Source organism: Schistocerca gregaria, chromosome 4 (assembly GCF_023897955.1).
Source record: "Schistocerca gregaria isolate iqSchGreg1 chromosome 4, iqSchGreg1.2, whole genome shotgun sequence".
Classification (NCBI taxonomy): domain Eukaryota; kingdom Metazoa; phylum Arthropoda; class Insecta; order Orthoptera; family Acrididae; genus Schistocerca; species Schistocerca gregaria.
In genome coordinates this window covers 34987843-35014806 of record NC_064923.1, presented here as the reverse complement: position 1 = coordinate 35014806, position 26964 = coordinate 34987843, and the positions used below count along the sequence as shown (strand labels likewise).

General features: G+C 41.1%; 1 protein-coding gene across 1 annotated transcript; it reads left to right on the top strand.

Annotated features, from left to right (window-relative positions):
- On the top strand, window positions 1-23757 carry LOC126267247 (natterin-4-like). The gene is made up of 4 exons (XM_049972255.1): window positions 1-201; window positions 17765-17970; window positions 23079-23228; window positions 23319-23757. The coding sequence occupies exons 1-4, from the start codon at window positions 195-197 to the stop codon at window positions 23400-23402; spliced, it is 447 nt and encodes a 148-aa protein (XP_049828212.1). The 5' UTR covers window positions 1-194; the 3' UTR covers window positions 23403-23757.
- Window positions 23758-26964: the final 3207 nt, after the last annotated feature.

Here is a 26964-nt window from a genome sequence, read left to right as displayed (position 1 = left end):
TCTGACGTCACCGTCCGCACAGGCCGCTCTGCCAGCCAGCCACAGAACAGGCCGGCTTCAGTCGCAGCTGAGAGAGGCTACGAGCCGGTGTGCCGAGTTACACAGCTACGCAAGGCAGCGCCGTGCGTGCGCCGCGGCCATCGTGTCCTTGGGCGGGAGGCTAAGTTGCACTACGCGACGCTTAACGCAGCGGAATGGTCGGTAAGTGGGTCTCGTCACACGCTCTTTTGTCTTCGAAGAATTCCGGAGTTTGTGTGCGGTGCAACCTCTTTGGTCGGGTTAGAGCAGTGTCGGCTGAGGCAGATCGTTATCGTCTGGCAAGAGTCCAACAGCGCAGTAGTAGAAAACCGTAAACTAGACCTCGAAAGACATTGTGGTTTTATGTACGTTCTTCCAGTATCTTAGGATTTTGAGAACTAGTTTATCGATGACGAATGGACCTCGTGTTGTGATTAGTCAGCTGTGCAACAACACGTGACGTGAAGTCAGTTCCTACGTTGGAGCGCATGCGCGAGTGGGCCTAGCAGCTGCTACGTTTGAATCTGGTCAGGAGCAGCGCGTGACCTATTTCCAGCAGTTGGTAGCACTGTGTAGATTTGATTAAGGCGTGAAGGCATGAGCGTAGTAATCCGTGGATCGCAGCGCTGTCGAAACACGTGTGGTTCTAAGATTTTACGCTGTCTGAACCCTCATGTAGTTTGATGTGTTCAGCAGCTTCGCTCAGAATAATACTGTCACAACAAAATGTCTTGTTTTTTTGCTCGCATGGGCCGAAATGCCTTTCAGATATCTTCGTGAGGTGTGTGATGCAATCGTTGGTCGGCGGAGCATGAAGTAGCCACGAGTTTCTGAGCTGGTTGCTCTTCCTCAAAACTCCGTTGTGCTTCTTGCAAAACGTATCCAGCAAATTACTGTAGGACAAATTGGCTCGCTGGTCAGGCTCCTGTCTAGATGTCTCTACAGCTGTTGCTGCACACTAGGTTTTTTCAAGTTACAGAACCGCTTCGAATTTGAACTAGAGTAACGCTCTACAGTCAGTTCACAAGGAAAGGTAAACACACTTCCTGCGCCAGATAATTTCCATCATAGCGCGCTGCCTTCCCCTGTTTTCCCTTCACTAACCGACATGTAAGCTACAAAGTGACCTAGATGTTCCAAAAGAGCAGTACACTCAACATAATCTAAATCAAGCATCATTATTGACAACATACTAGTAAGCAAAGTGTTTCCACGAGGTCAGGCTACTGTAAATAACGCTAGGAGTAGCATTTAGAAAAATGGTGACAACGTAGTATGTGGTTCATACTGTAACAGCGTAATAGTGTTAGACGGAATGTGTACGGAAGTATTTGTTGATTCATCTCGTAAGCGGAACTCGAGATATTGCATAATCCGTACTTCATATTAACAAAGGCCTTCCTCTTTGGCTTTCATATAATTCTGAAATTTCGTTTTCATATTGTTTTTATCGTATACCAGCTCGTGATAATGGGCACATTTACTGTATGGGCTTATCATGAAATTTCGATCACCGCATTTCTCTTGTGTCAAAATATTTTGTTGTGCCGATCTGCTTTGGGGGCAAGTAATCCTAATGACATCAGAGTTCGTAAAGGACGATTTGTGTGTTAGTTTCTCCCGCGCGCTGTAAGAGAGTGGAACTGTAGATAAGCAACTTAAAGGTGGTTCGTTGAACTCCCTGCCAGGCACTTAAATGTGTATAGATCTATATAAATGACGTTACACATGAACGCTGCTTCTGTGAAGATGGTTCTGCCGTCAGAGTTCTTTAACCCATGACGTCATCGAAATTGCGTACCCTGTCGATACCTAAATTTCTTCTAAGTTTATTTCGTATCGACATTCCTTGGCTCTGTCAGTGAAACTCACATTCCATCCTTAGACCTTGGGCTACGCTGTTGCCAGTCTACATTCCAGAAACTACTATACAAGCAATTTTTTCTGTTCTCTCTGAAGTCTCATTATGTCACACGCTGGTATCAGTGGACTCAATTTACCGGCGACTGCGGCTTCTGTCCCAACGTGTATTACGTTGGTATGAAGTGGATGTTTGAAAGGACCCGGTGGCAAGTCGACGGACCCAACCAAATAAGTTCCTGAATTTTACTTAAGGATACAAGATACTTTTCCGGATCAATATTATGTAAAAATAAACACCTGTTTCTTTCAGGCACTGTTCATAATGTATGTTTTCGACTTTTTTGTTGATATCACGTAATGCAGCACACTTTCTAAACAGACTAGAATTATTTCGAATATTTTTGAACCTGTTTTTAAGGTTATTAAAAAAATTACAGAGAAGTTCATGTAGTTATTTTCCAAAATGCTTCCTCAAATTGAGGTACCATTTAATGCAATGTTATATATTTGAAGGGGACAAAATTTTTACCTGATATGCATGACATGATGGCTGACGTACTAGACCTATTTAATAATATATATATATTACAAGGATAATAAATCACATCTTACATTTTAATTTATGTAAGTTTTCCTAATAAGTTACTTTTTCCTATAATATAGTTGATTCTGGAATAAAGCGTAAGTCCATTACATAAGAACGAACTATTGCATGTTACAGAAAAAAATAGAGCAAAGCTTCATGAACCTCAGGTAATATTTTTACCTGGGTTCTGAAAAATATAACTTGCAGGAAATTGCGAATTTAGAGTTGAGTCCAATTAAACTGTGCCTCAGAACATTCTTGAAGCATAGTCATCATTACGCAGTCTTCATCTTCAAGCTCCCTCTTGGTATGCCTTTTAGCATGTCTCGCTTCTTTGGTAACTTGAAGAGCAAATCTTTCAGCTTCATGCACCTGTTGTCTCCTATACAAGCAATTGATCTTCCATATTAGAACCACATTTTATGCTTAAATTTCTCAGGACTTCCAACCTTCCTATCTCTGCATCCTTGAAACGTATCAGTGCATCTAGTACAAAAACTTTAATGTATTTAGTCCTGCAAAAACATTCTTCGGCTATCTTTCCCATATGCAGTGGTTGAAACTTTCATTTGTATTCTGAGTGCCCCCATGAAGACATTTACTAAGCAAAACATGGTCACTCAGGTCACTAAAAATTGGTTTTATTTCATTCATTCATAACAGGCTCTCGAAGAGATTGCTTATTTTGGCATATTTGACCACTTTTGCTTTTTGGTAACCACACCAAGAATGTGCTCCTTTAGGGCAAAGTCTGTGAACAGGGTGGTCATCTGTGGATAACTTATGAAAATAGGCGGCCCATACAGTTTTCTCAATGCTGTAACATCATTCAGAGGTGCAGTTCGTCTAATGGCCAGTGCATAATAACTCTGAAAGAGATCTATTTCAGTTTGTCAATCTACCTCAGGCAGAGATTTTCCATCAGATAGCAACTTTCCTTTGATTTCTCTTCATAGCTTCGTCAGTCTAGCACCCATACTCTTTTACACATGTCCACAACACTCCAGCTTTGTAACCAAGTTATCACCATAAACAATGAACACGTTAATTTTATTGAAAGCTTTAGTCTCCTAGGTACTTCATATATCTAACGTTATAAACGGGCAGCGACCTCTTCAAATATTTTTAGAGCTTCATAACACTCCATACCTCCACTGTAACCATAGTTCTTAGAACACTGATGTTGACTGTCCTTCAGTGCTACCATGGTAGGTGCAGCAGTACTTAGATAAGCACTCAACATAACTTTTCCATTCTCCGGAGAAGTAGAAGTTACAACACCATTCATGGAACAACGTTCGAGCAGCCTTTTTCTTCCTTCTCCTATTGCACGCATTGCATACACTAACTTCAGAGTCATATCATATGAGTTATGCACAATGTTCGAAGTCATTTATTTATTGCAGGATCTACACAGAACTAATTTTGAGGCTAAACCATTCCTGCTTCTGGGATTACCGAAGTGTCAGATCCCACCCGTCTTTGACCCATACCGTCATCAATATGGTGGAAATAGCTGTTCTAAACGTCTGCAATATGGCGCCTATGATGTCATTACATACACAAAGCAACCAACACTAAAATACGTAAATACAATATCTCCCTCAAAACATACAATCAAACTAACGGGTCAGCCGCGAGAAATTGGCGGTTTTAGGGAGGGGACAAGCTAAATGTAACAGTAAAACACACACACACACCACGACCCCAAACCACACACAATGACGAACAACAAGAAAATATTCACAAAATCTACAGGAATCACACTTAGCTTGACCTATATAGGTCAACCGCAGCGGACGATATCCAAACACCAACGCCTGCAGCAAAAGCTACGAAAATTGGAATCAGACATTTCTCTTGAGCACAGCTGACGGTACCAAAACACCAGTACCTACATCTAAAGCTACGAAAATTGGAATCGGTCATTTCCCCTGATCTATATAGCTGAGCCATAAGTATCGACACGAAAAAACCACCACCTACAACTACGAAAAACAAAGCCAAAACACCGCAAAAATTCAAGTCAAACATCTCTACGTAAATTAACACATTAAATACACAATAAATACACAAAACATTATAGCTCGAAGTAGACTCCAAAACAGCTACTTACCACCAACAAATTTCGGCGCTGAAAGTAGGTCGGTCATCCAAACACACAGACGCACGCGCACGCACACACCATCAAACACAACCAACTCATATACTCCCCGCCGAAATGACGTCACACACAACACCCTTACCTCATGGGTCAAAGCAGACGCATGGAATCGGACGCTTCCGTTGTTCAGTTGTTTAGACATGCTAAACAATCACATTGTTTACATTACGCATCGTCCTTTATCAAAGATGCCAACATTAACAACAAATCCACTACAAACAGCGTCATTTTTAACACTCAAGTTGGTACTCTGTATCCTTAACAGTAAAAAATCATTGGCTCTCTTACAGGCGCTTATGTTACTGGCTGTTCGTCTCTGTTACGAAGTATGAGGCTGATGGTTTATCAGTTCAGCTGACAAATGTTCTCATAGTTGGGCCTTCGAACACTCCGGGGGTTTAATCCTGCACGTGTCGGTCAGCTTTGCCGCGCGGGCGACACTAGGAAGAATTCCTCGACCATTACTGCTCGGCAAAGTCTGCCCGAAGCCGTGTGCAATGAATTACCGTCGTCATATTTGGGATATGTGCAGAAATGAGTCTGAATCTTTCGCCTAATGTTAGTGTCGTCCCCCAACCTAACCGATGCAGACCTGTAGGAAACGATCGTTGTAACGCGAGCAGGTGTGGCGTTGAAAAGACAGCGTGTTACGCGTTTGTAACGCAGGTAAATGGTGAGGAGCATGCCAGGAATGGAGTTGGGCATCACGTTGCAGGCCTGGTTAAAATCTCTGGTTTATACAAATCAGCGCAACAGGTATGACGTCTTGGGCAGGCGTGGGGGACGGCCGTGACCTTGCCCTCTTCCACGACTCGTACTGTGAAGCGTGCCGCTGACGAAGATGCGAGGGAGGGAATACCAACTAACGAAGCACATTGTGCTTAAGAACCTTGATAGGCGAGCTTACAGCGCCTTACATTACGACTCTAGAAATTATCCGAAGCCAGAGGAGGCGTATGTGTACGTGAGATGCTCTGTCGTGCATATGAACTCTTGAAAGTGCTGCGTTCCTGGATATGTTTTCACTGATCTGAAATATTATGAAGGAACTATATCAACAATATTTTCTTAAACTCACTCGAGAAACAGTTGAAGAAACGAAGCAATTCGCATAAACAATTTTGTCGAAGCAATTCGCATAAACAATTTTGTCGACTGTTACACTGCATTATGTTTCTGCACCCTGTCGGTGCAACGTTAAATAATAGCTAAACCTTAGTCAGTGCAGTGAGGTCACGAAGGAGCTTCTTCGTGTAGCAGTTATTAGAAGCGCATTTAACAGATCTGTATGAATAAATGAAACAAGCACAGTTCACGATCGTAAAAAAAACTGTCCTCCTCCAATCAGCGTTTTGATTGCAAAGGCCTTGCTGTGCTCTTGTGAGCAATCCACTGACCTTGATATTCAATGAATAGCTGTTTGATGCCGAGTAGTACAGCTTTGTAACTTAGAGCCGATGTTTTGATACCGTGGAAATCAAATTGTTAGAGTAATGTATTGTGTAAGTGAGAGCAATTGAAAGCAATATACGAAACAGTAATGCAGGGTCGCGTTAGCTGTTTCGGTACGTTTACAGCTTGATGAGCTTTGGTGCAAATCTTGTCAACTGGGACACTCTTATGAGATTCCAAGGGCACTGGCTTTGGTGTAAGAGAGCATCAGAGGGCAGCCGGATGCAGAAGCCATTACATAGATTTCACTGAGAAATATGTGGCAAATGTTATACGCAATACTTTCAAAGTACTGCACGAGGCATTCCCAAAGATGCTGTGGCCTTCTGTATGAAAGACATACAGAACAGAAATCGCCAATTTTGAGTGATACGCTACATAGTTTGTAAATGGCTGTACGCTTTGTAAATGCAGTGCAAGTCGTCTTACGATGAAACCAACAACACATCACCTAATTAAAACCTCCGTAGATTTTTTGAAGTGTACTACTGAATAAGGGTGGAACGCACAGTGAAATCTCTACATGTTCAGTCTGTTAATATCTGGCATCTGTCAAGGAATTTTATCACGCTTCTGTACAGAAAAATCGGTATCAACTGTATCGGAAGTCTACGATACCTGAAGTTGACCCATTTCGTAAACCAAACAATTTTTGTGAAGGAAGGCATCTCTGTCGAGCAGGAGATTACTGTTCAGTGTAATTTAGGTATGTGGTGCAATGAATCATTTGACAAAATGACTAGCTCCGGCTGCCATCTTCAGACCGAAATGCACATGCGGTGGTTAAGTCCCACCACTGAGGAAGTCGCTGACTACAGAGGCTTCCGCGGTGGCTGCACTGAATCACAGCATGTGTTTCACAGTCTGAGGACGGCAGGTTCCGGCCGAAGCGGCCCCTGTCGTTAGAGAAGATTGTGTTTGCGCCGGACGATTACACATAGTGCCTCTTGCAAGTTACATATACACAAGTCATATGACCACGGGATAAATCTGAGTTTAAAAGTGAACATTATAGAAGCCAACCTTGCTAGTTGGAGAGAACAAAGCTTTCTCTGGTGGGAATGGCGGCAGGCGGCGGCGGCGGCGGCGGCGGCGGCGGCTCTCTGCAATGGACATAAGCATGGCAAGTTCAAGAGAATGTTGCAATGAACTTCAGTGACTCGCATTACTGTTCTCTCGGGGGGTGGGGGGTAAAGAAAAAGTGCAGTTCGCCTTCCGCAAATCACCTCGTTCCCCGCGAAAAGTTTGTTATTCGGCACTGTTTGGCGGTACTGTTTCAGATCCTTTAAACTGCAATGCTTCATTCCCCATTGACTGGTTTCATATTGTAGCATAATAAAATATGCGACCCTTCTATAGTAGCAGCTTCCAGATTACTTTCCGATGCATTTAATGCAATCCCAACACGAACCTCCAGGCGGTATGTTTTACACTAGCGCTTGCTAAAAAAGACCAATGCCGAACACGCCTAACGTGAAGGCTCGTCCGGCTACCGGTTGTCAGTCGGAGTATCGAAGTTATGCAATTGAGCCAGTGTCACGTAACAGCTGCGAGCCTAACTTACACAAGCAAACGTCAGTTGTGACGCCATCTTCCTGGCGGCCCTGTGTCCCGCGATGTAAATAAAAATCAATCGCAAACTGCAGCTAAAGCGTTTACGAAACTATACGGAAGCTAGCCTTGTTTCTAGAGTAGTGCACAGTAAGACAACGTAGTATGTAGGATACGTTATACTGTTTGAGTAAATACGGAGCAGCTGAACCTGCCAAACGTATGTCATTCTTGAAAAGATAAATTCTCCCAGAAAACAAGAGGAAAGAAGTTAAAATATGGTAGGATTTCATAAAATGGCGCAGAATGAGATGAGACAAACACGCATCGGCATAGATCTGAAATCTACAGAGCATTTGAAGCGCGCAAGAACAGCAACATTGCCGCCACTAGTATTTTTATGCCCTGCCTTTGAATCGGAGGCGTTCCCAGAAATATATGTTAAATGTCGTTTCAGTATTGATCCTGAAGTACTCGTTCAGTCATGTTGCAAGCCCTTGAGCGAGTGTCTTAATGTGAGAACCCATTTTTCGTTTTCCCAACCATTCTTTACCTCCACCCAACGTTTCCTCGCATTGCTGCCCGACTGACATTTCCGCCATCGTCCACATCGAAGCCACTAAATGACGCTTGTAAGGTTTCATGCAGGGTTAGATTGCCGGCACAAAGCAACCCACCACGGACGCTTGTCAGTCTCTCGGCCAGATAAGTGTGGTGGCCACTTCAGAACTGAATGGCAAGAGTCCTGCTGTGCTTGCCGCAGTCAGACTGTGACGCAATACCCCGCTGCTCGGTACGCAGCGCACGACCACCTGAGGTCATGCGGTGTCGAAACGTCTACAGAAAGTCTTGCAGAACGACGAAGCGCGTCCTGGCGCTAGTTGAGGTGAGCCAGACGGTTGTTTCAAAGAATTAGATATCGCGGTTAGGTTTTTTTTTTATTTCGACAGTTATTTACGACAGTGATACTTTTAAAACCGAGATCGGCAGACGGGGTACTGTTAAATAACTAAGTAGGTGGAATCTATAAGTTTGCAATGTTGGCTGAATCGTGGTAATTAACGAATTAGCTTCCTAACTGCCCACTACATTTTAATTGATGTTTGTAGTATTATCGGTCTTTCACGTTACATGTGTGTAGATTATCGGTAGCAATTGGAAATTAAATAGCGAAATTGCCACAGAAGTTACAGGAAATTTGGCCCAAAAATATGTGAAATGTTAGATACGCGCTTTCGCATGTGCGAACTAATACCGAAGCTGAATATCGTAGGCAAAGTTCTTCACTTAATTACTGATGCTCTTCACTTAATGAAATAAGTGTAGGGTCATGAAATACACGAAAATTAACTTAACATGATAGATTCGTTTACTCCGGTGCAAGATACCCCATTTGAGAAAACTGAGACCATGGTAACACATTTTTATGTGAGGTTTGAAAAACAGCTAGGTTTCAGCAAATTTTCTTCGCTTACCGACAGGGTCTTAATAGTTTTTAGTGTGAATATGAGTAATTATCTCCAACCCTTAAGAACGTTGAGGGTCCCGTACATGTAACATTATTTATAACGGTTTTAAAACGGACAAAAACCTTCAAAATAGACTGGTTTCGCCTTATGTTAAAGCCATCCTAAGATTTTTGAACCCCTAACGTGATACCACGATCGTACAGTGTACACAAGCACAGATTTCCAGTAATGTCAGTGTGAGGTTAGGAATCTTTATGGCGCTAGGAGAAATTATTTTGCACTTGTTGGTTCATTTTAAAGCATAGTTTATAAAAAAAAGTTGTTTTTTGTCTTTGTATGTGTGATACTTTTCAAACATTTTGGTGGCATTACAACAGACACTTGTAGTAAATTTCGGCTTTATTTCAGTTTCTCTTCATGTTAGTCAATCAATGTCTTGTCTCCTGCTACGTATCTACCGTATCGTGAAAAGGCAGGATAAAAAATTTGAGGGATTCGAAGTCTCACAGAGGCTTATCAGTAATTTGTCTTAACGCGGGACATCGGCGACTGGAATAGGAAAAGGTGGAAATAGCAGTGTTAAAAGTACCCTCCACACCACACAAGAAAGCGAGTTAATGTTGAATTGTCATCCGCTTTTGAGCTGTCTCGAAAGTTTCACGTCTCCCCGGGAATTTAATTTCAAATAAACTGTGTGGAAGCCCATAACGGCCTCAGGTTTTTCCGTAGTCGTACGAACATACATGTTTAATAGTATGTCAGCTGCGACGTAACGGACTCCGGGATACATTACCTGTCATGGTAGACCGTAACTCGCAGAGAGAAACAAATGTGAGTGAGCTCTACTCACCTACCGACGATTATTTCCATAGTGGCAGGAATTCCGTACGGTCACTCTACGTAGTTAGCACGACACCAGAGTACACAATTTGTAAACAGGTGGCTTCCAGTCTGACACTTCCATGAGCTAATGAGCACCTTACAGACGGTCACTCGCTGTGTGCTGCTCATTTATCCGTAGTGCGCCCTTCAGTAAAAACATGCCGCCACACACTATTTGTTATTACAGTAACTGCTACTTCTCGATAGCCAGTTACTTCTGTCAGATATTTTTTCGCAGTGTAGACGAAGAGTAGTGCTCATCACGCCGGTGGTTCCAGCACCGCTTTGGTGATACCACTGGAGGCGGCGAAGGATATACCAGTAGTCTGCCCGCCGAGATAACGAGGACTCGGTGTGCTTCAAACCTGTGGAGAAGGCGGAAGTTGTCGAGTCGGCCTTGTGGGGCTCAGCAGAGTGAGCCAGGTTCAGGAAGCAGCCAGATGTAGACCACTATCCCACCTCGACCACTTGGATTGAATGCTGTACACGGAAACTTTGTGACTTATCACTGTTGTAAGCATATAAAGAATGAAAGTTACTCAAAACGCTCCCAAATCTCATTAATTCATACCATTTTTTTTGCTCAGATTTCCGAGAAAATATGTTAGCGAAACTAGTTTCTTATTCGAAGTAGTTTCTCAGACACTTCAAGTCTCAAAGCTTGTTAGCAGTTCCAGAGACGTTAACGTGAAGTGTGAATTGGAAGGCGACGTGCGTCGCCGCTGGGCGTCGAACGCTGTGAAGCTCAGCAACAGTGTTGGTTGCATCGAAAGAGTCACGAAGTTCTCGAAGCTCGCAGGAGAAAAACGATATACCTTACAATGTTTCGATAAATCGAAGATTTTATTATTTTTGGGAGTAAGATGGTTAAGAATTGTACCAATGACACCCTCGCAGTTCGATCTTCCATCTCGCTTCGGACACCGCTGCCACTGTTAAGTGGCTCCGCAGTCTGTGTATATGTGGTGGACTATTTTAATCGATAATGGGAAATAAGTAAGGGTGGAGATGAGGTACAGCAAAACGATTTATCTAGGAGTTGTAGGTGACAAACACAGTCGCACTCTGCAACTAATGGCCGTGACCTTGAATGTGATCAAGACGATTTGGAAGTTAGTGATTTTTAAATTGTAATGATTTTTGAACCCTAATATTTGATTAAAGATCTGAAAAGACCGGAAAATTTCACAAAACTATTCACTGTAATGGCTGACGCAATGAAGATCAAATAAACAAATGTTTTGTTCTATTGGGGATTAACCTAGAATAGAATAGACGAGGGATACAGCATAGGACAATGTCAGATACAAAGTGGAGGGGGTATCGTGAGGAACGAGAGGCGAGGGAACTGATTCAATCAATTCTAAATCAATAATCTGTTTTATTTACGTTTGTTCTGTCTTGCAAATGCCCCAATAACGCTGTGATATATTTACTTTCGCTAATAAACACGCTAATTAAAAGTTCAAACTTCTGCTTGCTCTTTCCAAATCCGACGTCATAAATAGGGGTTTCGATAAAACGAAAAACACCGTCGATAGATTGCAGTAGAATCATGGTTTTTGGTAATTATAGGTGACCACTTACGCCCCTGCCAATCTCCATCTACCATGGTATTTTGCTGTATCCCCCCTCTATTCAGAGTTAAACCCTATAGAACCCCTTTTTTATAGATCCAAAACTGTATTTGCAGTTTCGACCTTGCCTGAACATTGTCATGACCTCCAATAAAGTATTTTATATGTAAAATTTGCCCCTCTTTTCAGATCTCGAATAAAATATTACGGCTCCCATTTTTAAAAAATCACTTAAACGTTCGAATCACCTCGATCATGTTTAGTAGCAATGCGTGACCCTCTTTGTCACCGACAACGATGTACGACCTGCTGCAGCTCATCTCTATCCCTACTTATTCCCCGTTACGGGTTAAGACGGTCCCCCGTGTGTATTACCCAAGGAGGTAGAATAAGGGGAGATGGCGCTACACTCACGCTGTACGTTGTTTTGAAGCCAGTGGGCGGGGCCTGCCGCCATCTTGGATCCCCCAAAACATTAGCAGACGACTGTTTACAATTCCTTCTTGTTCGTTATTTCCGTCGTGTGCAAGCCATATTCGTTTTATGTTGTAAGTGTTACTGTTTTAGCGAACAACAAAGCATAAGGAACGCAACTTCAAACGTTTTTCTGGTCTTCAATGAGTATTCGATGCAGTAATACAAGAAAATATAACTCTTCTGGCCTCAGTAGTGTAATTCCTTTTTGTTTATACATTTCGAATAACCGAGAAGGATGTACTATGAAAAGCGTGCTTTCGTAATCCATTTCCACTCACTTTCATTGTGTTTGTATCGATAATTGATAGTCAGAACTCCAAAAGCAATGATTCATAGTTTAGAGGCACTGATTTGTATTCGTTGTATTTGCAAGTCAAATGCAAATTTTAAATGTTGCAGTTGGCAAGAAACTTACCTCGTTTTCTTTGGTGTCCCATAGATGTATGCAGGGATGATACAAACAAGCCAGCTGTCATGTGAACTAAGTGAAAGATTCGTTAAATTACGAAGGAAAAGAACTGAATTTAAGATTGTCAGGCCCATTGTAGTTTACACATCTGCTTTGTTTACAAATTGTACCTACCAAATGACATTTGTGTGGCAAATAACGGCAATTTACAGGGTATCACGACAACAGTGATCAATGATCTAAGCCTGGTGTTAGATAGGGAACTTTGCTTTAACAAATATAACCCTTTAAGTACTTATAATTTAACCACTTAACATATTTTACTGAAGATTTAATTAACTAAACGTAGTTACTTTTATATTAAATTATTGCATTTTAAAACATTAGTCCCCATTACCAGGATATTTCTTGCCAGGACTTTTCGGTTACTTGGGAATAACGAAATAATGAAAACGAAATTTACTGCTCACCTCCAGAGAGCTCTTCGCGTTGGATTGATAGGGAATCTAAAGTCAAATCACAGAAATAAGACCATTCTGTAAAACTTTACAGTGCATCAGAATTTCAAGTATATGTAAGAAAATAGCGCTTAAATAAGCCCACTTACGAATGAAATGTAATTTGTTTAAACTTTAGACTACAATCAGAACGATTAAAGTGTGCGTCATTTATGTTGGCGGCCGAGTTTAGGTTCGTTCTGCGCATCTGAGGTCACAAAACAGCCAGACGTTGCCAGATCTCGACTGCAGTGCAGAGCATGGACGAGTGTGTTCAGTTTTAGAAACGTTTAGTCATAATTAAGTACTAGAACAAAAGCAATGTCTTGATAGCAGACTTTCTTTTATAGAAAGTTTTGAAAAAGCATTCTTTATACCAATTGCTTCATATTCTATTAATTAAACCAAGCAAGCAATAAGACTCTTAATTCAGGCGATAGCAAGGAAAGGTGTTTGTATCAATCTCACGAACCGCTTTTTCGCAATGAAGAACAGCGGTAATTGTTTATTTCCTATTGTACTTCGGCGAAGCGTGAGTAATTCATAATCATACCAACAGTGTTAGTCAGTATTTTGCGTGACGTGTTAGTCCTCATGGCGTTCTGTAGTTCCACGAGCTGCATTAGCGTAACGGTAAAAGTATTTGCCTACTACGTGGCAGTCTTACGCCGCCGATACAGATCCAGCGATCGGTGCGACAAGGCTGCCCTCTTTCGGCGATATTGTACGCCCTCGTCTTGGAACCACTCCTCTACTCCTCTGCGGCCTCCGACAACGCCTGACTGGGATGTCCCTTGGTGGACACACTTTTTGCTGCACTGCCTGTGCGGATGATCTGGTACTCCTTCTTCGCAATAATGACGATGTTCGTGCAGCACTGGCGTGGGTGGCGACCTACGGCGCGGCATCGGGGAGCCATCTCAGTCTCCACTAATCACACGCTCTGTCCATAGCAGAGGACTACCCGACGAGAGCGGCGCACCGCTACGAATCAGTGACACAGTCCGCTGTCTTGGCATTGATTTCACATCTGACATGAAACGTTCAACAGCCCTTAACTACAGGCGTTTATTGAATCAGATGAGAGCAGGAATAAGTGACCACCGTCTGAGACATCTAGACCTCCTGCAACGGACACGATATGCTAACGTCTATTTGGCGTCACGTATCCCCCATTTTGCACAGATACTCCCCATACCACCTACCCTGGCTCACCGCATGTTGGCGGTTTTGGGATCTTTTGTTAATACGGGCATGTTATTTAAGATTCGTTAAGTCCCTAACCCTCCCGAGGAGCAGAGGTGGTTTGGGCCTTTGTCATGTTCAGAACAGAGCAAAGGCCCTGTCCGTCAGCTGTCACCTGCAACTGTGGCGACGAAGTCCGACGTGCCTCACAAGTCTCTTACTGGATGCCTTACGACCAATCTCACTCGCACCCCCCTGTGATATCGGACACCCCAGCACCTTTTTTCTACATCAGCCAATTCTTCCTTGAATTCAGCTACATCCGCACCACACTACTACGCACATGCTTGATGAGGAGGGCGATATATGCTGCCATGCAAATGAATAGGACGCCGAATGTGATTGAAAGCAAACACCACAATACAAAGTGGCGCGCTGTGTGGCGGGCAGTGAATGCCAAAACCCTTGATACTGACGTGCAATCTGCATGGTACGTAACTGTTAATGGGAAACAATTGTGCCAGTCCCGCCTACATCACATCCACCTCGCTGATTCACCCTTGTGTGCCACATGCCAACTGATTGACACGGATGAACATCGTTTCGAATGCAGGTCGGCAAAGGACGTTTGGTATTTGGTGCCTCAGATATTGGCTTGTCTCACACGCACGACTCCCGACAGGATAACTACCCGATCACTTCGTTTCCCCGATAAGATTTATTTACGAAGAGCAAAAACGAACTCTGTGACGTGGATCAGCGGCCACGCTGTTCACTACCTCTTCGATAATGGCGAAAAGACAGTACCCGATTTTTGGTATTACCTCAACGAACGACCTTGTGGCGATCGTCAAGAACCCTAAATATAGGCAATATTTCCTAATTTCCTTTGGAGCGCATTCCATAATCCGCCTCGCAGCTGGATTATTGATGACATGAGGGGATAACCATAACACCTCTTCCTAGTTCCTTTTTTTATGAGATTGAACAAACAACGGAAACACAGCAACGAGAAGAGTCATCGAAAAATTCGCAGTGGGCTATAGTATGGAGCATCTTTTGTCGTAACGAAACGACTTCCTATTATTCTGTTTATGTAACCGAAGAGGAAAGGCCTTCCTTTTATCCATTTGTATAAAAATAAAATAAAAATAAAAAAGCAGAAAAACAAACCTTCCAAAATCCTTTTTCCTTTTTTTCATTTTTGTTAGTGGCTAGGATAGCTGGCTATTGAAAAAAAATTCCCATTTGTGTTACGTACGCATTTTATTTTAAGTAGTTTAGAAAAAAGTAAAGGCAAAAAATAAAAGAAACTACGCGAAAGGTAATGAGTTCAAACCTTGTGTGGTGCTTAATAGTTTCATTATTTAAAAAAAATATCGAAGTGCCTTACTTAACGAATTATATTCGTTTGAATGCAATTTTTTGAAATTTCTAGTGATTTGTCTCTTCATTAACCCTTTCGCTGCTGCAGACACGTGCTCCCCGCATTTCGCGCTGTGCGCGATTTTGTCATCACTGCACTGCTCGCCTGTGCAGACACATGGTGTTCCCACTGCTTTGACACACTTATCATTACATTTCACAAAAACTATTTGGCCCAAAATTTGATTTTTACACGTCTATTTGATTGATACCTTCCCCCCATAAATGACTTTATTTTGTTTCGATTTTCAACGCAGTTATTATGCAGCATTAAATGTCTGCAGAGGTAAAAGTCCATAGCGTGTACTTTCCGTATGGTCGATTTTAATTGCCACAATGTTGAGAATGAAATGTGGACAAGTTTCCTAATTATCATATAAAATTTACTGTATAACAGTATCTCATTTAATGTGAGTACCACATAGGTGTCGTATGTAATATTGAGAAATATTCCGTCTTTCGCGACTGTAATAAAAGTTTTATTTACACCGGACGCGTTTGGCTTTATTTTAAAGCACTTCAATGAAAGGTACGGCACATACACAATGGTACTCATGTTCTTTCTTGTTTTTGTTCCATAGTCACAGTTTTAGCAGCGGTTCAAAAAAAATGGTTCAAATGGCTCTGAGCACTATGGGACTACACATCTGTGGTCATCAGTCCCCTAGAACTTAGAACTACTTAAACCTAACTAGCCTAAGGACATCACACACATCCATGCCTGAGGCAGGATTCGAACCTGCGACCGTAGCAGTCCCGCGGTTCCGGACTGCAGTGCCTAGAACCGCAAGACCATTTAGCAATGGTATTGAAATATATTCCTCTTCTGCAACTGTAATAAGCTACTTTAGACCAGACGCCTTTCTTTTGAAGCATCTTCAGTGGACAGTATTTTGTCTCCTCCATTTGCAAATCACCTTTCGTAGTTTTCTGCTGTGGTAACACAATATTCAATTTGTGATGGCTGATCAGTGTTTTAGCAAATAAATGTTTGTGTGTGCGACACACAATTATATTTGACATTGCTCAGAGCACTTCACTGATAGACGGTATATTGAAGTCCTAATGTTTTTGTAAGTCCACAGTTTTGTTTAATGTATTTTGTCTACTTCCTTTTGATTGACTGAAGTGCTTTAAAATAAAGCCAAACGTGCCCTGTGTAAATAAAACTTTTGTTAGTCGCTAAAGATGGAATATTTGTCAATATTACATTCGGCGCCTATGTGGTACCTAAATTAAATGAGATACTGTTATACAGAAAAATTTTATATAAAATTTAGGTATCTTGTCCACATGTCATTCTCAACATTGTGGCAACTAAAATCGACCATACGGAGAGTATACTTTATGGACTGAGAGCTGCATCAAACCAGTCTCAGGACTGAAGACAACAACAACAACAACAACAACAACAACCTGTGCAAACTCCTCAAAATTTCGTGCAATGGTTTACTATATTCAATGCTGCATAATAACTGCGTTGAACATCGAAACAAAATTGTCATTTATGGGGGAAGGTATCAGTCAAGAAGATGTGTAAAAATCTAATTTTTGAGCCGATTAGTTACTGTGGAATCGAATGAGAAGTGTCAAAGCAGTCGGAACACGATGTGTCTGCACAGGCGAGCAGTGCAGTGAAAAAAATCGCGCACAACGCGGAATGCAGGGAGCACGTCTTTGTAGCAGCGAAAGGGTTAATGCGGCCGTGGTGGCTTTACTTCATGAACTGCGCGCTCCCCTCTAACCGCAAGCTTGCGAACTATGCTATACTATGGCGCTGCTTCTCTTGGAGCGTGCGTCGTGTGCAATTGGCTACGCAGCAATCTCCCGCTTCTGGGCGGGCATGCGCGAGCTGCCAAGATAAAAGAATTGAACTGTAGTACACCCGTAAGCGACGCAGGCCGGCATTTATCAAAACACTTCGCTACTACACGGAATCAAAGCACCAGAAGCGAATTTTTTGGGGTAGCTAACATGGCGGATGTTCACTTGGGTCGGCTTAGTTTGTGACGTCATGACAAGTCCTCTTATTTTTTTCCTCCACGGTATTACCGCATTAGCATAATATTAGTTTAATTCGTAATAAGTCGTAGGAAGTAGTGGCATTGCGCGCCAGGATGCACGTAGAGAACACAGTAGACAGCACCTGGCAGTGCAGCATTCTGTAAGAGTGAAGGGCCCTGTGTAGAGTGACGGCGCGGTGTTGCAGTGGCGACGAGCTACTACTGGCAGGAAGCGAGCTACGGCGAGGTGCCGGCGCGGGCGGTGCGCGCGGGCAGCGACAAGGACGGCGGCCCGCTGTACGTGGGGAGAGCGCCGCACGCCGGCGACCTACTGCCCGCCAAGGTGGCGCCCACGCACCAGGGCGCCTTCGTCTCCTGGAACTGCCTCGAGCACTCCAAGTTCCACTACGAGGTGGGTCAGCACTAGGCTAGCGAGGGGGGGCTGGTGTGTACGACCCAAAGTGAAAGGCCGCCTTACACGCCACATTCACAGGATCGATAAATGCTTGAAAATTGAGCACTAGTCATCATATATGGGGGCTGCAGACTCATATTTTAGTAGCAGCTGGGTACATAAACAGCAATATGAAAATATGCATTTCTGACCTCACGTCCTAATGGAAAATGCTAAGTTTTTTAATGATCTATTGATCACCTAAATTTTGAGTGAGTCATTTACTTCAGGGCTGTCTTTCTTCAAATAAGCAGAAGGCAGGCATTGACCCAAACTACCTTACTCTTTTTATTTTTGATTTTACACACACAACTTGCCAAATGTGAACGAATTGGTTGGCTGTGTCAGTGGCCTTATCAAAAGGCAGTAGAATTAAAGAACATCAAAGCAGCATTTAAACACGCTTATCTAAAGACATTTATTCTGTCACTCTAACTCCATATTAAAAGTACAGAAGTACCACAGATGAGATTCCCGTAGCAGCTCAGACAGCATTATTCAGTATGCAAAGCAATTTGCAGGAGAGGAAGAAGTGAGCTATTTTATGCAGATATGAGCCTATTGCAGCGTTAGATGCAATAAAATGACTCGCACTTTAGAGAGATTACAGTTTGCAGTGAGCAGCATGATCAATTCCCATACTTAGATTTCACAGATTCGAAGAAGCGTAAATAAGTCGAACTTTGTGTAGAAAGATCTATCACAACCAGAGGACATCACTGCGGTGAGCTACGCCAGTGAGTGATACACCACTGAACTGTACCACGAAGAAGTTGCATGAAATTGGTACATCCAGAATGTAGCTGTGGTCACTTTGTTACATCTAGTGAGGCAGATGGGAGGAGTAGGGGATCACTTGCCGTATTAAAAGTATGGAGACAAATCGGGCACTACAACAGAAGCAGCACACTTGTGTGCCAGCGACGGGCAGCGTGCACTGGAGGTTCTACTGGGCCAGTCGCTGAACCTGGGTTACAGATCAGACCTCCGCGAATAAGACAATTCTGTCTGGTGCCACTGTCAGGTTCTACAAACAGCTGTCAGACTGGTAGGATACTGAGATGTTACAGTGGGTGGCTTAATTGAACATCAGAAAACATTTCATGACCATCATCATAAAGAGTACAAAATTAAGAATGTGAATGTGGGAAAGACTGTGGTCATACAGATACCGTAAACAGTAGTGGTAATTGTGTAATGCACCATAATGCTGTACAAAGTCGAATAAGTATCGCTTCTAAAACAAAGGGGTGAAACTGTGAAGGTGTCGGTGAAATAATTCACCAGCATACAGAACCGTACAGAATACCAGAGCCATTCCTGTCTTTCCAGATTCATTTAAAGGCAGAGCTGTTCTGTTGTGTAACAGAACATGATGCAGTAAAGATTAAATACATAAAAGCAACAGAAGAGTAATTCATGTTCAATAGGTACACACAAGCTGGTATTTCTCTTAATCCCAGACATTAAGATAATGTAGCAATATGTAATTCACTTCTGGTTGTCCTAGACTTGCTAGTAATATTCCTGAGAGAACTGCTTTTGTCAGAATTTGTTGTACAGTTGAAAGAACCTGAGGGAAGGCGAAGAAAGGAGTACTAGTCAGACAAATCTCACTGCAGGTTTAAAGGTGGGAGTTCAGGTACTCGTGCAAGGAAAGCTGTGAGGATGGGTCAGGTGTCTTGCTTTGGTAGCAGAGTTGGCGAGCACTTGCCCATAAAAATGAATGATCCCAAATTAGTCTGTCTGGCACACAGTTTTAATCTGCCAACAACTTTGAATATTTTCTCTCTTCAGTCACTCTTTACAGTGCTGAACTGAGAGTTTAATGAAGCTAGTGCATTTGGGTGTTCACTACTTTGCTTGACAGTTAACAAAAATTAACATCACTGGAAGAAAGAAGTACAAGCAACGTGTACATCATTTACAAAAGAAACCAGAAGCAAAGCCAACACACACTGCTCTTTTTAAATGTGTATTGCAAAATAGAACAACATAAAGTTTTATGGCCAGCTGCTGTGGCCGAGCGGTTCTAGGTGCTTCGGTCTTGAACTGTGCGACCGTTACAGTTGCAGGTTTGAATCCTGCCTCGGGCGTGGATGTGGTTGACGTCATATAGTTAGGTTTAAGTAGTTGTAAGTTCTAAGGGACTGATGACTTCAGATGTTAAGTCCCATAGGGCTCAGTGCTGTTAAAATTTCACAGCACATTATCAATATCAGTGAATCCTCAACCATGAAAATCTTGTGTAGCATCGTTGCCAGAAGTATTTTTTAATATTCCTGTAATTTTGCAGAAAGCTATTGAGGACAATGTCATACCATATAAAATATAAAGTACGTCTTTGGAGAGTATTGAAAAAAAACAGCTGTGGTCTTCACTATCTTCAATAAGAAGACGTAGGATGAAGTTCTCTGTGCTAATTTGTTCTGTGCAAGCCTATTCTAGTCAACTGTGCATAACTTCTCCATCTTACATCAATTTGAATGTGATTTCTGTAGCTAGCCTTGGTCTCCCTCTAAAATTTTTATCCCCATCCTTTCTCCATTAGATACCTGATTCAGACTATGCCACAAATTTCATTCCGTGGTTAGATGGAGTAGCTTTTCAGTTGTCAGTCAAGTTGCCCATTTGATCTTCAGCATTCAGTAGCAGCACATTAGAGTTTTGTTTCATTGTTTTTTGAACTGCTTATTGTCCTCATTTAACTTCTGTAGCAGGAGACAATGAAAAGTTCTTTCAGGAAGAACTATCATTCAAATTTATATTCTACAATAAATACCTCATGTTCAGAAGCACTCTTAATACGGTCAGTCTGCATCTACCTAACCATCGTCAGTAAGAGCAAAACTCCTCTTCTACATAGTGTCATATTTTGCAATCAAATTTGGCCATGCTGACGGAATTAAATTACACTATTTTCTGTTACCATCTATTCAACTACTCTAATTTTTCCCCCATCTCTGGCAGAGTTAAGGGGTCACCAGAAATCTGAATTTTTTTCGTCTCTCTTAAATTTACTTCACTTTCCATATTTCTCCTATCTTTTCTATACAGTTCACTCAATAACAGATTAACATGAGGTTGAGGTTACAATACTGCATTCTTGTTCCCTGCCCTTTTTGGCTTATGTACAAATTGAATGTAATTGCTGCCATCTTCAGAATTTAAAGGATTTTATTCCAGTTGACATTGTTAATATTCTCTAAATCCACAGATGCTAAGAAAGTAGGTTTGCCTCTTTAACTTAACTTTAAGCTAAGTCATAGCATTGTTTCACATATTTGTACATTTCTCCAGAACTCAAACTGATCTTCCATGAGGTAAACTTCTTCCACTTTCTCCATTCTTCGATAAGTGACGTATTTTGCAAATTTATATTAAACTGATAGTTTAATACTTAAGACCTACTTCTTTGGAAAAGGAACTAAAACATTTCTGTTGAATTTTATGGTATTTCATGTGTCTTACCAGGTGGAATACTCTGGTGATGGCTGGCTGTTGCCAAGATCACAATGTTGAGGGTGTTTAATCAACTCCAAGAGATGTGTTTAGACTTCCACATCTACTCAGGTATTCTGCAAGCCACAACACAGTGCATGGCAGAGGGTACCCTGTACAATTAATAGTTACTTCATTTCCTGTTCCATTCACAAATACAGCAAGGGAAAAACTGTCTATATGCTTCCATGAGTCCTAATTTCTAGTATCTTCTGTTAATGGTCCTTACCTGAAATGTGTATTTGTCTGCAGCAGTCATTCTGATGTCACCTTCACATGCCAATTCACTAATTTTCTCAAGAGTTTCTTGAAAAGTAGGGAAGTATTGTCATAAAGTTGCTTTTTGTTCAAATCTACTGGTGACACTTAGCAACCTCCTTCAGAACTGCTTTGATGTCTTCCAGTAAATCAACTTGTTACAGATCCCAAACACTAATGTCCTATATATGATACGCTTTACAGATGAACACACATTCCTAAAATTCTCCCAATAAGTAGACCATTAGCCAGCCTTACCACAATCCTCACATGCATGTTAAGTTTCGTATTGCTTTGCAGCATTATGTCCAGATATTTAAATAATGTAAATGTGTCAAGCAATACACTGCAGCCAAACATTATGGGTTTCTTTTTTGCACTCATCTGCTTTGACTTAAATTTTTCTGCATATAGAGCTAGCTGTCATTCATCACACAAACTGAAAATTGTCTTATCTTACTTCATCCTATATTCACTTGACATACACTTTCCCATACATCAGCAAACAACTATAGATTGCTGCCCACTTTGTCTGCCAGATCATTTATATATACAGAAAATAGTAGTGACTGTAATACACTTCCCTGGTGCACATAACATCTTCATGTTCTGTAAAATTCTTCTTGTAATATCATATCTCCCATCTTATTTTCATTTACTTCCTCTTCCATTTCATCTCACACATTTTCAGCATATACTTCAAACATTTTGATTTTCTTGGAAATCTCAGTGAGGTCAACTAGGAGTCGACAAATAACACATGGAAATTAACACGGACAGAAACCAGATGTTAAATTTTAAGAACAGAGTTAACATGCCAACAAGTGGATGGTCAACCATATGACAACAGATTGGTGGAGGCTGGAGTAACAGAGTAACAAACTTAATTTACTGTTCTAAAGTTTGATTTCAATTAAAGAGAATGTTTCCTTATAAGCCATTTCTTAGGAAATTATTTTCACTCTATTTCTGACATTGTTAGCAAAGGAAAAAGTTGATCTGCCTATGTTTAGGTAGTGATTCAGGATGATGAATGAGAATAGTTTTCATGTAAATTTGATCTAGTCTTGTAAAGAAGAGCCCTAGTCTCCATTGGCACCCTTCTTCCCTCTACATTTTGTATTAAGTGTTCAATAAAACTGATTGCAGTAGTAGTAGTAGTAACAAATTTGCATAATTGTGTAATGGGGTTTTCTAGGAGTTGAAACCTCTTGCATACGAAGAGAGATCTGGGTACATAATGGATAGGAAATATATTGTTTAATCACAAACAGGCAGGAGAATTGAAAGAAGTCATACTTTGCCAGGTGCTGGTGCTGGGAGCAGGTGTTGCAGAATGGGTGCCATCCAGTAATGGCGAGGTTCCCGACGGGGCTGTCCCCGTGGGACATACGACGGATGGTGAGACCCTCTATGTAGCCAGGGTCCAGCATGATGGCACAACAACACCAGGAAAGGTGAGGTTTCACCACTGTCAGAGAACTGAGAAATGGTGCAATTCAGTTCTCCCCTGATCCAGTGTCTGAAGTAATGTCTGTGTTTTTCAGGTTCACCAGTCACATTCAGTCTGCTACATTCCTTATGGAGGAAGAGAAATTGCTTATAGTCATTATGAGGTTCTTGTCATCTAGGCCTGTCTCAATGTTGACAGATAACTTGCAGGAGAAAGATTTCTCAGGTACAAGATTTTCTGTTTTAAGAAAACTCAATTTGCCAGTGTGTGTGTAGTTAATGACATTGAGCACAGACAGAAGTAAATTATCCTTAACACTTGGAAAAGTGATCTTGAATCGAGACATTGTTATTTATTTTTTGTATACTTTGAATTTTAATAATACAGTATTGTTAAACACTAAACCTTTCTAATAAATACTACCTTACAGCAGGCTGTGTTCATGATTGCATGTGAATCTTTGTTTTATAAAGATTGTCATTGATTATGTAAAATTGTATAATGTTAAATAAAGACAAAAATGGCCTAAGGAAGTTCCCTATCCTTCAATTTATTAAACAATTGTGCATCAGTTTCTGTGTCTTGAATTGAGGTGTTAAACATAACAGAATTTGTCCTAACTGAAGTTTTTCTGGAATTGAACTATTAACATTTTAACTGCATTTCAGAAAAATGTCAGTTTTCATAGTTATCACACTACTGCTAATAGGATGACTTTCAAACAGTCAAACAAGTCAATATTTTTAAAACTTTACAAAAGCAACTAATGTCTTAATTAATTCTACCTGTAGTCTTTCAGTGGAAAGCAAATGGGTAGTACTGAGATGGAATGAATTCATTTGTACCTATTTTGACTCTGAAACCCATTCTCTGGCTCACATTGTGATCTAAATTTTAGATTCTTTAAGAGTCTTTTGCTCCTGGATTTCAGTTACACTCAGAATATTTCTTAAAATAAATAATGTTAAATAGCCATTGGTTCAAATGTTTCATTCTAATCATGTTTATGAAAATAAAATTACTTGGTAGTAAGACTTACCTAAGTCAGAAACCACAGTAAAGATTCTTCAGTGTGATCTGATTAGCACAAACCCATTACGTAGTATGCCAAAACTTATAAATTAAAGGATGCTCTTATATTGCTGGACTACTCTAATCTTTTGTGAAGTAACCACTGTTAGGGTTTGTATTAACCCTGAAATAATTGTGCGATTGCCAGTGAAAGCAAACTTCAAATGAAGTTGATTGCACTGTTTTTTTACTTCAGTTTGCAACTGCCAAATGCTTTAACTGCAGGATCACTTAACACAACTTAACTTCCTGCACATTCATTGTTAATCCCTGACATTATGCCAGTATTACAACGTAAAAGACCATTATCAAATATCTTTGTTTAAAAAAATTTTATGAAAATTTTGAATGTACTGGGGTACTTTCATCACACCATAAAATTTATTTTGATCCTATCATTTATGAAAGATGTGTTAAAGAATTTAGACAGTCTAATATCGACCTTAGGAAAGTGTTATGGCTGGCCTGGAACTAAAGTTATATGTTAAGAGGCCATATATGGAAAGTGCATATTCATCAGAAATTGAGGACAAGTCACATTCACATGAGAACTTGAAAAATCTGAGGCTATTAATGAAAATGAGGTAATATACACCATTTTTGTTTATGTAGATTACTCATAATGTTCATGTTTGCCAAAAGTTACATTAAGTCTAGTTAGGTCCTGGCCAGCTGATGTTTATCTTAAAATCCACAATCATGCCTGGAAGGAGAATGGTGTTTTTTTTTTTCCTGTGGTTTGTATACTTACCATAGAAAACGTTTGTAGCTACTGCTTTTATAAAATTTGCTTTCCTTAGTATGGAAACAGTAAGAAGGAAATGACTTGACAGAACTGTCACTTGCTGATGCAGTGTTGCCAAATCTGCTGCTGGCTGCTACTTAGAGGTTACATGGTGGGTCACTTCACAAATGCTGTTAATGTGTACTGTTGACCAATGTGCCAAGCAATGTCACGCAAGCTATTACAAAAAATAGGAGATGCTATGTTAACATTGATTGTAAGTGCAATGATTTAACTGTAATAAACAGGTATTATAGTCCTGAACTTACACTCATGTCCTAACCTAATCACAACCTCATGGTGCACAATGTTGCCTAGAAAATTATCACTAATTTGCAGCAGAACTAAAATAACAGTTGCTTCGTAACAGTGTTTCAGGCTACACAGGACACACTTCGTTGCAAATTATAGGTGACAAAATGGCATCCAAATAAAACAAGGATAACAAAAGTAAGAGCAAATAAAAAAAGTCAATGTAATGACAATGGCATGACAAGCATTGGAAATAAGTTACATTTGAACCAATTAACTAAATGAAAATGATCAAAATCTTCTGATTAGACTTTGAAAAATAAAAGCTGTCTCTGCAGTAAAGTTGCAGTCTTCAAGCTGCCACACACCAGGAAATGTTAACCACTACATTTTGCCATTACACTACAAAAGGCTGTTGTATTTATAGCTTGCCCAGTCATAAGAAGTGGCCGCCTTAAATGTCTTCAGTGTCATGCATAGCTTACCTAATGTAAGCCAGTTTCTGTGGTTATAACAAGTTCATAAATGATGCTGGATCACATCTTGTATAGAAGGTTCCAGTAGTGTTTTCATTAGGGCTGTGTATGAAATGTGTATTTCATTAGAATACACTCACCTGTGATGAATTACAAAATAAAAGGATTTAAAGACAAAAAGCTGGACAAAGAATTCGAAGTGAACTAATTGTTTTGGCAGTCTAGCACTGTGGAACGGTTCAGGCATGATATCAAGTGCTCTGTTCGAAGGAAACCAGCCACATTGTGTGAAGGGTCAACTAATGCATAATTTTAATCAGACTATACTACAGGGCATCATAAGTGAACAGTAAATTATAATCAGTGAGAGCACATTTGTGCTATCTGTGCTACTGCATCTATATTCTGAATATCAGAGGGCAATTTGCAAAGAAGGTGAGTATTCAGTTGCTGGCAGGTGACCTTCAGTAGAATTACAGAGAAATCTGGAAATTTTGTTAGCTTTCTCAGCAGCTAGGATTTTGGAATTCTTGAAATACATCACTTCTGTCTTTGTGCTGTTCATTTTTGGAACACAACCTACGACCAGCATAGAGACAGAAGTTGTGACACTTTCTGCAGGACCTGACTATCTTTTTGCAGGACTGTGCTCAAGCACATATAGTGCAAGCTGTTGATTTGTTTGACTGATGGGGCTGCTAAGTGCTGTACCGCCTACTGCACTCAGCTGACTTGAGCCCTCGTGAGTTCAACTCGATTTCTAAACTGAAGGAATCCCTCCATGGCATTCGTTTGGAACTGCTGCAAATTCGTTGGGCAATAGACCGCACCGCTCGAACTGTCAACACAATTGGCACTGCTAAGAGTATCCGACTGTCCACATCGCTGGCAACGAGCTATACTCAATGCTGGTGACTACTTTGAAGCTCAGTAAAACTTTGAAACACTTATCTATTTTGTACGAGCTGTACATAAATAGTTACCACTATTAAAGTCCCAACCCTCGTATGTGTCTCCAAACAGCGACAGGCTGTCTGCGATATATAAGTGCCGGCTTCGATTGCTGGCTTGGTCGGAGGTTTTCCTTCGCTCGAGGACTGGGTGTGCCGGTTTTTCAGGTCATTTCACCTCATCTTATTGACAAAGACGCGCAACCT